General features: G+C 38.1%; 1 protein-coding gene across 2 annotated transcripts; it reads left to right on the top strand.

The window, feature by feature from the left end:
- The first annotated feature begins 8 nt into the window (after positions 1-8).
- LOC128228461 (WD repeat-containing protein 41-like) lies at positions 9-8729 on the top strand. Of its 2 annotated transcripts, none has more exons than XM_052939779.1 (13): positions 9-138; positions 531-594; positions 834-952; positions 1532-1703; positions 2146-2320; positions 2647-2712; positions 3165-3257; positions 3910-4064; positions 4318-4442; positions 4659-4781; positions 5446-5527; positions 6008-6076; positions 8118-8729. In XM_052939779.1, the coding sequence occupies exons 2-13, from the start codon at positions 544-546 to the stop codon at positions 8187-8189; spliced, it is 1302 nt and encodes a 433-aa protein (XP_052795739.1). In that variant the 5' UTR covers positions 9-138; positions 531-543; the 3' UTR covers positions 8190-8729. The 2 variants fall into 2 exon arrangements, with proteins under 2 accessions (XP_052795739.1, XP_052795740.1); XM_052939780.1 differs by having other exon boundaries at positions 101-232.
- Positions 8730-13581: the final 4852 nt, after the last annotated feature.

Below are 13581 nucleotides of genomic sequence, written 5' to 3'. Positions count from 1 at the left end.
TTACTTCCCTTATATCAAATATACCCATTTGTATAACACAGCAGATTAATTAAATAATGAAGTGTCCTTACTGTTTACCAGTGTTTAAGGGATTAAATTATTCTCGGATTATCTAAATATAAAGAGTAACCAACGCTGGTAAATCCTTAGTACTGAAAATATTTTGTTAACGACATACACATACATGTAGTTGCCATTTTACAGATTAGCCATTCCATGCCAGAAGTGCTAGGTAAGGGGCCAATAATGAATAATACCAGGTTATTATAAAAAAATAGTTTTATTTAAAAAAAGTCCCTAAACGTGCATTTTTGTGGCTTGGTTGCTCCATGTTAATGTCCACCAGAGAGTATCCAGTATACTGGTGTCTCCATTGATGGGCGTATAGTGCTGGGCTGATTATTATATAGAACAGGCCAAAACATAATGAAACCTGACACCGCCCACACAAGATTGAATACTCGACACTAAATTATCCGCGCAATTTATCGCAAGAGGCAGTAGTGAACATTAAAGGTTTGTATTTTCAGATGACTGGTGAGGATGTCGATGTTCAAAAAGCTTTGGTCCAATCCTGAAAAACCTGGAAAGATAGTAAGTAATGCTTCATGCAAATTGTTAAAAAGTATTTAAAAATGTACACACATGTAAAATATAAAATAACGTGTTTTAAAGCCATTCTTCAGTACAATCTAAAATTCTGAATCATTCTTTATTTCCAGTGACTTGCGAGGCTGTAGAATTTCTTTATGTAATCTTTTTGAAGATCCTTGTACAAAGTCAAAGGGCATCATTTCAAAACCAAATTGAATTAATGTGTTTGTGTTTTTCAGCGGGAGGTGCCTGTGGATGAGATCCGGGAGAACCAGCCATATAACCCCTTCACTGAGCTCCTGTTTCTGGACGGGCACAATGACATTGTCAGGATCCTTCTTAAAATTGATTCTAAGAGGTTGGGAAGGGTTTCTGTCATTGATATCTGGTTTTGAAAATAATGTATGAACAGCTGAGAATAAGTTGATTTCAAGATGTTTTTTTAAAAAGAAGTCAGATTTGTTGTACTGATTGGTAACTTTTTTTCTTATAAATTTTAAGTAAGTCTGTCTTTATTTATAAATGTATTCATTTTTTTTAAAACTTCAAGTCTGCCTTTATTTAATTAAATTAAGATTTCTTTTTTGTTATGTGTTAGGATTTAACATGATAAAAATAATGGATATTTAGGTCATTTGAATAAAAAAAACATCTTATTTAAAATAAGATTTGTAATTTTTAAGTTTGTGTTTATATTTTTCATGTTTTTTTGTATGAACATTGAACAAAACCCCATGTTTAGAGTAACTTTACTGATATATACTTGTACCTATATGCATTATATATGATCTCATTACAAGTTTACAAGTATTGAAGGCTATACTCTATGACCACAGTGAAAAGTACCTATCTGGTTTACAAAATTTGTCTTGAGGTAAAAGAGTTATAAAAATACAATTAACGATCTTTTGTAATTTTTGTTTTTGTTTTTGTTAAGGTGTGTCTCAACAGCAGATGACAACTTGGCAATTGTGTGGGACATCCAGTTTGGCTACAAGCTGGTCACCCTGAGTGGACACTCACGGCCCATCACATACATGCTCCGGCTGCCTGACTATACAACTCACAGGATCAAACTGGCCACTGGCTCCTCAGATAAACAAATAAGGGTAAAAAACACATATATCATTGACTTTCTAAAGCTCTACTTTTTGAATAAGTGCATTTTGATTTGCAGCATAACAAATTTTGGTCTGTCCCTGAGAAAATCTATCAGTATACTGGTAAAGTTGTACTCCTAAGATACTAAGATCCTGTGTTTTCTGACTAATAAACAAAAAATAATTAACTTGAGCTAATTAGCATGCTGTGGAAATAATTAAATATCTATCTTACTAATAACATTGATTCAGTTACTGGATTTTCAGCTTGCAATGCACTTTTGATTTTTAATATTTAAAAGGTGCTTTGAATATTGTTTATTTGCTGAACTGCTGATTTAGGCTTAAATGTTGTTGTTGTATTTCAAGATAACATCTCAGTTTATAAACTTAAAATCAGTTTGATCTTATAGGCAGTGATTTTGTTCAAGGCATGTAATCATGGTTTCAGATATGGGATTTGGAGACTGGTGACTGCCTGCATGTGCTGACTGACCACCAGTCGTCTGTGAAGTGCCTCCTGCTCTGTGGCAGTGAGGGTGCCTTCTGTTCAGGGGGAGAAAACCTCAGTCTGTGGTCACCAAGCTGCAGCCTCCTTGCATCCTACACACAGTCCAGTGAGGAGAGTATGTGCCTCAGTTTTGGTTAAAGAATATTATTTTGACATTACAAGCTGTAATAATGCTGTGTGAGTTAATCAGCATTTTCAATTTGTTGTTGGTTATTTCATTTTGTTTATTTTTTACCTATGCTTACAACAAAGAGTTCATTGTTGGATATTGTTTAATGCCTCTTTATCATATGGAACTTGGTTAGAATGTTTATCTTTATAATTCTAGGTAATTTAACTACTAATTATTTATCCAAACTTATCTACAGGTATTTGTTTGTTCTAATTGAGCTACTTCCTTTTTTGCTGAGAGATTTGTCATTTGCGAGCTGAAATTTTCAGATGATATTTGCATGATGATCAACATGAGCAATGACAGAATAGTGACTGCCAGTGACAAAAATCTGGGTAAGATGCTACTTTTGGCCATGTGTATGTTAGCTTTTTATAGTTTTCAACCCTATCCTGATTGTGTATGTTAGCTGTTTATAGTTATCAACCCTACCATGTGAATGTTAGCTGTTAATGGTAATCAACCCTACCATGTGAATGTTAGCTGTTTATAGTTATCAACTCTACCATGTGAATGTTAGCTGTTCAAGGTTTTCAATCATACCATGTGTATATTAGCTGTTTATGGTTATCATCCCTACCATGTGAATGTTAGCTGTTCAAGGTTTTCAACCATACCATGTGTATGTTGCAAGGTTTAGGTAAGAGATTTAATCTTTGGTTGTCTTCATTGCTTCAGGCCTCTTCATGTTATTATTAGTGAAGCTTCTTGTTCAAAATTATAAACAACATTTTGCGGCATAACACCATTTCACACTTTCTGAAGCTCACTTATTTTCTATCTGCAGTGGTGTATGTGATAAGTCACTCAAATGAGCTGAATCTGGTTAAGCGTCTTCCCTCCCATCGAGAGCCGGTGAAATTCCTTGTTCATGTCACAGGTACTGTACTCTGCTACCATTTTCTTGCTTTATTCATAGATGTAGTAAGACTTTCATTGAGACAAAAACATAGCTGAAATAGGAATGGGTTTGGTAAGTTTTAGCTTACCTGTTTGTTAAGACCATTCTGATCTACCTGTGTTTGTCTTCATCCATTTTCAACATTGTCTCCAAACAAAATCTCTACCTAGAACACAGGTGAATCACGCTTTGATAAATGAGCCAAGTGACGGTTGGATGGTCATATTTACAATCAATATCAACTCATCACAGGACACTGCTTAACGATTACCATGACATTAGAATGGAAAGGGAAAATGATAAAAGTCTTCTCAACATCAGCAATGCTCAGTGCTTTGACATTTTGTATGTGGTGTTGTCCAGTTGTTTACCAACATAGTTCAAATATCAAACCACTGAATTCAAAATTTGTATTACCAAGGGGTTCCACAGCCACAGGTTTTTGCTGTTGGGTTGTTCATTATTCAACTAACATCTAATAATGACCTCAAGGCCAAATGTGCCCATGTCCCTGGTAGTAGGAGATTTACAGTCACATCAAAGCTTGTACTAATGTAGGCAATGATGGCTCACATTTTTAGCAATGTGTTCAACAGTGAAGCATCTTAATGTTACTGAAGCTATTTTCTAGATGATGTGTTTGCAAGTGCATCCCTGGATGGCACAATTAAGCTGTGGAATACGGACACCCTGGCCTCATACTTGTGTTTTAACTCTGTTAATGACCCAGAAGGACCAAACAAAACATTCCCATACAGTGTACAGACACTGATCTGTCTAAATCAAGTGAGTATACAGTACACCGATAACTGATGAATTTAAATTCTGTTTGAGACTATCTATTTTGTGTTTTTTAATTACATGTACTTATATGCTTTATAATGCAGTAATGAAAGAGGAAACTTATCACTGAAAGAGTTAATACAAGATATCTGTGTACAATGTACATTTTGTGTCTCTGTAATGAAAGATATCATTGGGTAATGACTTTCTTGCATTTTTTTATGTAAAATATTCCTGTGGAATTGTGTGTTTTCAGCGTTATCTTTGTGCTGGCATAGGGACAGGGTTTGCCCTGTTTGATACAGAAACTGGCAAGACTGTCCTTCACAAGCAGAATGCTCACCATTCCAAGATCAACCACTTGACTTTCCTCTGTGATGGGTATGATCATTTTAAGACTTAAGAAATATCCTTTGTTTCCAATGGATTCATGCATTGGGCATATTTTTATGTACTGAAATTTACAATTGTTCATTAAAATAGTGATGCATTTGATAAATTAGGCTTCCTCTTTACAGTTGAGCCACAATTAGTTCAGATGTTAGGAGTTAAAATTCTATCAGTTAGTGTATTTAGCTATCCTGTTATGTGTATCAGGTTGTACTTAGCAACAGGGGCAGTTGATGGGGCTATCCGACTGTGGAGTTGTGTGGATGTTGTACGGGACTGTATCAACGGGGACCAGGGGGAGGCGTCCAGGTTCCTCATAGCACAACATGGGTATGACAATAGACCTCATTATGGACACTATGGTGTTATAGCCCGACGTTTTATATCACAGAATAAAAATATACATGTATACATTGTTTGTTAGTCTGTTTTGCAAGCTTTAGTGAATTGAAACAACCTGCACAAGTCCCTCTTATGACCATTCATGAGGTCGAACATTACAGCATTCTTTTTTTTTAATATTTTGTGTCCAGACTGTAACTTTATCAGGAATTAGTTTGTTTATATATCACCATAACATGTCCACATGTCATTGTGGGTTGTTTTGTAGAGGTCAAACATTTGCCATACTTGATGGGCTTTTGATTAATTTGATTACATCTTGAACACACACTTTTTGCCTATTGGACACAGTTCCTTACTTAGGAACTATATCTCAGTCAAGGCAACACTTACAGATTAATCACTACTGGATGCTTCTCATGTTTACAACTATGTAACCTTCTTTTCTGTTGTAATAGTTCTGTTGCTTTTTTGTTTTTAGGAATATGCATCTCTGGTGTCAGGATTTGCTAAGATATTAAGTGTGTAATGTTTATCATTGAAATCAAAGCATTATCACACTAACCCACTGTTTGTTTATATAGTTTTTAAACCATTTATTATATGTAGTAGATTACAGTGACTGGACAGTACATTGTGCAATTTTGTTTAGACTGTATGAGATGTGGTACAAGATGGAAGTTCAGAGGGTGTCTCTTGTCGGTGAATGTCTTGCCCATGATGGCCCTGTACAGGTGAGTTCTGCCCAGGGCGAGGGATTCTCTCTCCAATTCAAACGGCTTCTTAGTTTTGACTTGAATAATCCGAGGTCAGATTTAAAGTCCTACTGTTTTCAAATAAACTTAGTGAAACACGCTTGTTAGCCAGAAAATAAAGCATGACCGCAATGCCTTTTTCCACTTTAGTAAATTTATACCTTCCCAACAGCAGCATGGAGAACAGAATATAGTCATGTACTCATCGATGGGTGCCCAATATCAGTGATAATCGATTATGATCATCCAGAATTATTTTTCAAAGAACAATTATTAATTTCTTCTTTAAAATCATCAAATTTATGTTCATATTTGCCTTTGTTGAGTCATAACATAATGTTATATTTCTCACTCCCTTTTATTCTCAGTCCAATATGTAGTCAACTTCATGCATGCAACAATGTGATTGATGTGAGAAGTCATTCGTCAGGCTATACATGTTGCGTGTTTGTGTTGCAGGCCCTGCTAAACTGTGATAATGAAAGCCTGGTCTCCTGTGGAGTGGATGGTCTTGTTATTGTGTGGAAGGTAAAACTGTCATATATCATAAAACACTACAAGCAGTATCCATACATATATATATTCATATTAAACACATAACTAGTTATTCCATCTGAAAATTGAATAATATAGTTTCTTCTGAACATTTATTCATAATTGGTGCTTGTTCAGGCCATATGTTGTAAAATACACAAGAGATTGAAATAAAATATATATATGGTCAATAAATAGATGCCAATGAGAGGAAGTGCAGTACACTAGAACTGTAATCCTGTCATGCATATTTAATAAGTTATCTCCCCTTTTTTATAATTGGTACTTGCCAGAGCCATATCTAAAGGGATTGAAATAAAACTTCAAATATAGATATATGGCAATGAGTGGAAGTGCAGTGCACAAGAACCATAATCCTATTATTCATATTCCCCTTAACCATGTTTATAATTGTATAATTGCTTATATGTTCTGGGCCATATCTTGAAAAATAGTTAAGGGATCGAAAATATCTTAAAGTATAGATATATGGCAATGAGAGGAAGCACAGTGCACAAGAACCATAATTCATCATTCATATTTCCCTTAACCATTTTTTTTTGTGCTCGTCTGGGCCATAATTGGAAAAAAGGTATGGGATTGAAATTATACTTAAATAAAAATGTATGGCAATAAAAGGAAGTTCAGTACCCAAGAACCACTATCCTGCCCTGCATTTTTTTAATTATCTCCCCTGAGAGTTACCTTAATCTGATAGTTAGAAAATGGGAGTTTGTCCGGGCCATATCTTAAAAATACTTAAGAGATTTAAATGAGACTTGAAATAAAGATAGATGGCAGTGAAGAAAGTTTGGTGCTAATAGTTATATTCCTCACTGTTGTAACCTGATAAAATTTCGAAAATGGGTGCTGGTCCGAAATTAATAAAGGGATACTGTAGCTTTAAATCAGAGGAATTACCTAAGAATCATAACCCCGTCCTGCATATTTATTTAGTTTTCTTTCCTTAACCCTATATTTTTCCATAATGGCTGCTTGTCCAGGTTATATCTTGGAATGTACCTAAGGGATTCGAATAAACTTACTATATAAATAGGTTGGAATAAAGAAAGTGTAGTACCCAGTAATAATTATCCTATATATTTATTTAGTTATCTTCCCTTAACCTGATATTTCTTCATAATGGACATATCTTGGAATGTTTTTAAAGGAATTCAAATGAAACTTGGTATATAGATAGATGGCATTGTCATTATGAAATGTTTGAAGATCCTTATTCAATATTCACCTTCTATTGACATTTGTGAATTTCAATTGCTGCTTTTTTATTTCATTGCTTATATTTTCTTTCAAATTCAATTCTCAAGCCGGCCCATATCTTTCCATGTTATTATTTTTTCAACTTGTGTATAGTAATGCTACAATCTTTCACCTTCTACCAGAACATTGTATTACAATTTCTGCCTTTTCATAGAAAATGGGCATAAGGGGAGCATCCATAGGTTCTAGCGATACTCTTATTAAATAGTTTATCAAATCATTTATATCAATACGTTTGATAACCAAATACTAGCCTTAGTTTTACACATATTGGTTTGAGTAGCATACACTGGTCTGATGATCTGATGATAGTTGTGTCAAGCGTTACAGTTGTGTCTAGTTGTGTTAATAATACTTCTTCATGCAGTCTTCACATTTATACTAGTGGTCTTCACATGTATGCTAGTGGTCTTCACATATATACTAGTGGTCTCCACATATATTCTAGTGGTCTTCTGTATACTAAGGGTCTTCACATGTATACTAGTGGTCTTCACATGTATGCTAGTGGTCTTCACATGTATGCTAGTGGTCTTCACATATATACAAATGGTCTTCACATGTATACAGGCAGTCATTACATGCATACTAGCAGTCCTCACATGTATACTAGGTGTACTGGTACTACCCTTTCTATCATAGTTGCCTTGATACTTGAGGTTCATGAGATTATTTTAGACATTTTTCATCGTATGCAGTTTATTTATTTCTGCTTGTATATTTCCACTACCATCATTTTGTTTGTGTGTTCCAGAATGAAAACATCCAGATGTTAAAGCGCAGCCATGTTCTGCAGGCCACTAGGACCTGTGACGGAATTGTGTGAAAATAACTACATACATGTACATACAGTTGAACTTTGAGTGTAAATCATTTATTCCATTAGGAGAAGTTGGATGGACAGATGTAATGTTTTGACAAACAGACTGATTTGTGCAATAGCATTGTGCAATGTACTTAAATTGAAACAAACAAATCACAAAGAATGCTGAAGCAAATATGGAACAAGTTGATGTATGAAAATCCTTTATTTTTGATGACATATAAATGTTTTGCGATATTGTAATTATTACCTGATGCCATGATATACTGTTTGTTTGTGCTGAAATTGATGAGTTTGTCATAGTAAGCCATGACACTACATCCATAAACACTGTGATTGCATAGTACGTTCAAGTGTTTGTAAGTATAATCAACTGTCTCAATGTAAATGACTATAGATGTACTTTTGGTCCCAATTTCTCAAAAAATCTTAAGCCTAATAGGTATTGTATTTTATACAGCCAAATTAGTTACTTAAAGAGCATATTTAACTTAAGAAAGTAGATTTCCGTGATTATCTTGAATATAACATCTTTAAAATGTCTCTTAAACTTATTTTCACTATTTCATTCGTAAAACCTTGATCAGCAACCATGACTCTTTCAAATTACCCTAATATTATTTTGGATTACTTGTCATCAGAATTTGCCATTATAGTCAATGGGACTTGAACAATCATATCTACTACTGTTTTTGAAATTACTAAGAAAATGAAAAGGTCTATCAGTTTTACAAATCACATTTTCATAGTCTGGTGAATATACACACTGTTTTTATGTGACATGATACATATGGCGGATCTGTGGCCAACTCAGTGGTCACACATTTGATTACCCACAAAAACCCTGTGTACCACTTATAAGGGGTTACAACCTGTCTTTGTTTTACAATCAAACATAACTGAACCTCTCACTGGGACCGAGGACCATATGTCTAGTGAGGTGGGGCCATATGTCTAATGAGGTGGGACCATATGTCTAGTGAGGTGGGACCATATGTCTAGTGAGGTGGGACCATATGTCTAGTGAGGTGGTACCAAATGTCTAGTGAGGTGGGACCATATGTCTATTGAGGTGGGACCATATGTCTAGTGAGGTGGGACCATATGTCTAGTGAGGTAGGACCATATGTCTAGTGAGGTGGGACCATATGTCTAGTGTGGTGGGACCATATGTCTAGTGAGGTGGGACCATATGTGGAGTGAGGTGGGACCATATGTCTAGTGAGGTGGGACCATATGTCTAGTGAGGTGGGACCATACGTCTAGTGAGGTGGGACCATATGTGGAGTGAGGTGGGACCATATGTCTAGTGTGGTGGGACCATATGTCTAGTGAGGTGGGACCATATGTCTAGTGTGGTGGGACCATAATTCTAGTGTGGTGTGACGGGACCATATGTCTAGTGAGGTGGGACCATATGTCTAGTGAGGTGGGACCATATGTGGAGTGAGGTGGGACCATATGTCTAGTGAGGTGGGACCATATGTCTATTGAGGTGGGACCATATGTCTAGTGAGGTGGGACCATATGTCTAGTGAGGTAGGACCATATGTCTAGTGAGGTGGGACCATATGTCTAGTGAGGTGGGACCATATGTCTAGTGAGGTGGGACCATATGTGGAGTGAGGTGGGACCATATGTCTAGTGAGGTGGGACCATACGTCTAGTGAGGTGGGACCATACGTCTAGTGAGGTGGGACCATATGTCTAGTGAGGTGGGACCATATGTCTAGTGAGGTGGGACCATATGTCTAGTGAGGTGGGACCATATGTCTAGTGAGGTGGGACCATATGTCTAGTGAGGTGGGACCATACGTCTAGTGAGGTGGGACCATACGTCTAGTGAGGTGGGACCATATGTCTAGTGAGGTGGGACCATATGTCTAGTGAGGTGGGACCATACGTCTAGTGAGGTGGGACCATATGTGGAGTGAGGTGGGACCATACGTCTAGTGAGGTGGGACCATACGTCTAGTGAGGTGGGACCATATGTCTAGTGAGGTGGGACCATACGTCTAGTGAGGTGGGACCATATGTCTAGTGAGGTGGGACCATAGGTCTAGTGAGGTGGGACCATACGTCTAGTGAGGTGGGACCATATGTGGAGTGAGGTTGGACCATATGTCTAGTGAGGTCTAGTGAGGTGGGGCCATATGTCTAGTGAGGTCTAGTGAGGTGGGACCATACGTCTAGTGAGGTGGGACCATACGACTAGTGAGGTGGGACCATATGTCTAGTGAGGTGGGACCATATGTCTAGTGTGGTGGGACCATACATCTAGTGTGGTGGGACCATATGTCTAGTGAGGTCTAGTGAGGTGGGACCATATGTCTAGTGAGGTCTAGTGAGGTGGGACCATACGTCTAGTGAGGTGGGACCATACGTCTAGTGAGGTGGAACCATACGTCTAGTGAGGTGGGACCATACGTCTAGTGAGATGGGACCATATGTCTAGTGAGGTGGGACCATACGTCTAGTGAGGTGGGACCATACGTCTAGTGAGGTGGGACCATACCTCTAGTGAGGTGGGACCATACGTCTAGTGAGGTGGGACCATACGTCTAGTGAGGTGGGACCATATGTGGAGTGAGGTGGGACCATATGTCTAGTGAGGTGGGACCATATGTCTAGTGAGGTCTAGTGAGGTGGGACCATATGTCTAGTGTGGGGGACCATATGTGTAGTGAGGTGGGACCATATGTCTAGTGAGGTGGGACCATACGTCTAGTGAGGTGGGACCATACGTCTAGTGAGGTGGGACCATATGTCTAGTGAGGTGGGACTATATGTCTAGTGAGGTGGGACCATACGTCTAGTGAGGTGGGACCATATGTCTAGTGAGGTGGGACCATACGTCAAGTGAGGTGGGACCATATGTCTAGTGAGGTGGGACCATACGTCTAGTGAGGTGGGACTATACGTCTAGTGAGGTGGGACCATACGTCTAGTGTGGTGGGACCATACGTCTAGTGAGGTGGGACCATACGTCTAGTGTGGTGGGACCATACGTCTAGTGAGGTGGGACCATGCGTCTAGTGAGGTGGGACCATACGTCTAGTGAGGTGGGACCATGCGTCTAGTGAAGTGGGACCATATGTCTAGTGAGGTGGGACCATACGTCAAGTGAGGTGGGACCATGCGTCTAGTGAGGTGGGACCATACGTCTAGTGAGGTGGGACCATGCGTCTAGTGAGGTGGGACCATACGTCTAGTGAGGTGGGACCATGCGTCTAGTGAGGTGGGACCATACGTCTAGTGAGGTGGGACCATACGTCTAGTGAGGTGGGACCATAAGTCTAGTGAGGTGGGACCATACGTCTAGTGAGGTGGGACCATACGTCTAGTGAGGTGGGACCATACGTCAAGTGAGGTGGGACTATACGTCTAGTGAGGTGGGACCATACGTCTAGTGAGGTGGGACCATACGTCAAGTGAGGTGGGACCATACGTCTAGTGAGGTGGGACCATATGTCTAGTGAGGTGGGACCATACGTCTAGTGAGGTGGGACCATACGTCTAGTGAGGTGGGACCATACGTCAAGTGAGGTGGGACCATATGTCTAGTGAGGTGGGACCATACGTCAAGTGAGGTGGGACCATACGTCTAGTGTGGTGGGACCATACGTCAAGTGAGGTGGGACCATACGTCTAGTGAGGTGGCACCATACGTCAAGTGAGGTGGGACCATACGTCTAGTGAGGTGGCACCATACGTCTAGTGAGGTGGGACCATATGTCTAGTGAGGTGGGACCATACGTCTAGTGAGGTGGGACCATACGTCTAGTGAGGTGGGACCATACGTCTAGTGAGGTGGGACCATATGTCTAGTGAGGTGGGACCATACGTCAAGTGAGGTGGGACCATATGTCTAGTGAGGTGGGACCATACGTCTAGTGAGGTGGGACCATACGTCTAGTGAGGTGGGACCATACTTCAACCATAGGTCCTTGATAAAAAAAGCAGTTCATAACAATAATTTGTGTCTGTCATAACTTTATATTTGTTCATTGGAATTCAATCGAACTATACATAATTGTAGAGCACCTAAGGGAAGTGTGTCACATTGTGCTCTTCTCTCAAAGGTCAAGGTCACACTTGGAGGTTTGTCAAGTTAGAGTTATGTTTTACGGTAAGATATTTTGTGGTGTTAAGATTTTAATTGTCACATTCAAATACATTTGAATCTTAGTGAAAAAGGCAAAGCTTTGACTGAGAGTTGTTATTGATTTCTTATTTGTATTATGAGCTTAATTAGCTAAAGCTTTAAAAAAGACTAAATGTTGAGCATTTGACACGTTCCTGTGGTTGCTTTTGTTCTTTGGTATTTATATGTCACCTGTGTAACATGTCTGACTATGAGGGATCATGTTATCCCGCAGCAGTGACTCCACATTTAATGTCCACCATGCAACATTGTTATCAAAACTTGGTCTCAATGATATGATACGACAAATTGATCAACAGACTTTATTCAATCTGGAGATATGGACAAATTGTTAATATTTAATCCATTTTGAATCTTCTTGGTCCCTTTCTAATTTCAGCATTTTGTATCCAACATTAACCAAGCTTGGTTACAATGTTTATCAGCATGATTTCACTACCAAGAATGATCAATAACCAGATCTCACTATTTACTATGGAGTTATAGCCCTTAACTGTTTTTAAGTTATTAACAAAACCATCAAAACAGTTATAATTTCTAAGTATGCAAACCTGACAATATTTAAAGCGACTGGCTCATGTTTTTGTACAATGAACTTTTTGTATAATGAAATAAATTGTGGCATATAACCAAGAGTGTTAAAACCATTAAAGATACCAAAAGCTGGAACCCTTCAGCAAATTTTATTTGAATAAATCAAGATGTTTTCTAATTTGTTCTTGATTTTTCCAGCATAGGTCATGCCTTACTAAAACAAAAACACATTTTTAAACTATAATTGAAATCTTTTTCTGCAAATTTTATATCATAGAGTCAAATAATGATAAAATAAGTGTTTTCAGATGCATTACTGTAAAACTAATCTTGGTCCAAAACATGAGCCAGTCCCTTTAGGCATTAGATTAATAACTTGTCACAAAAGAGTGTATTGTTACTGTTAGGAAGTTTAGAAAGTATGAATTTTATATGTTGAACAGCTGACAAAATAACAAAAAACATAAACAAATGTGGTCGGATTGATGGATTGACTGGGTGAATAATTTAGCGCATCCACAGATTTTCAAGGGTCCCTTGTAACAGAAACACTAAGTTTCACAATTATTTTGATAAATAAGCTGTCAGGAGTGACAAATATGCTGGACACAGGAATGACAAACTATTTCATTTAAAAGAGGACATAGCTCTGTAAAAACTTAGTGGTTTGTAACCAAAGACAAATTTGACCCTTTC

This window comes from Mya arenaria, chromosome 3 (assembly GCF_026914265.1).
Source record: "Mya arenaria isolate MELC-2E11 chromosome 3, ASM2691426v1".
Taxonomy (NCBI): domain Eukaryota; kingdom Metazoa; phylum Mollusca; class Bivalvia; order Myida; family Myidae; genus Mya; species Mya arenaria.
Note: the sequence above shows the minus strand (reverse complement) of the source record. Positions and strands in the feature narration are given on the sequence as shown.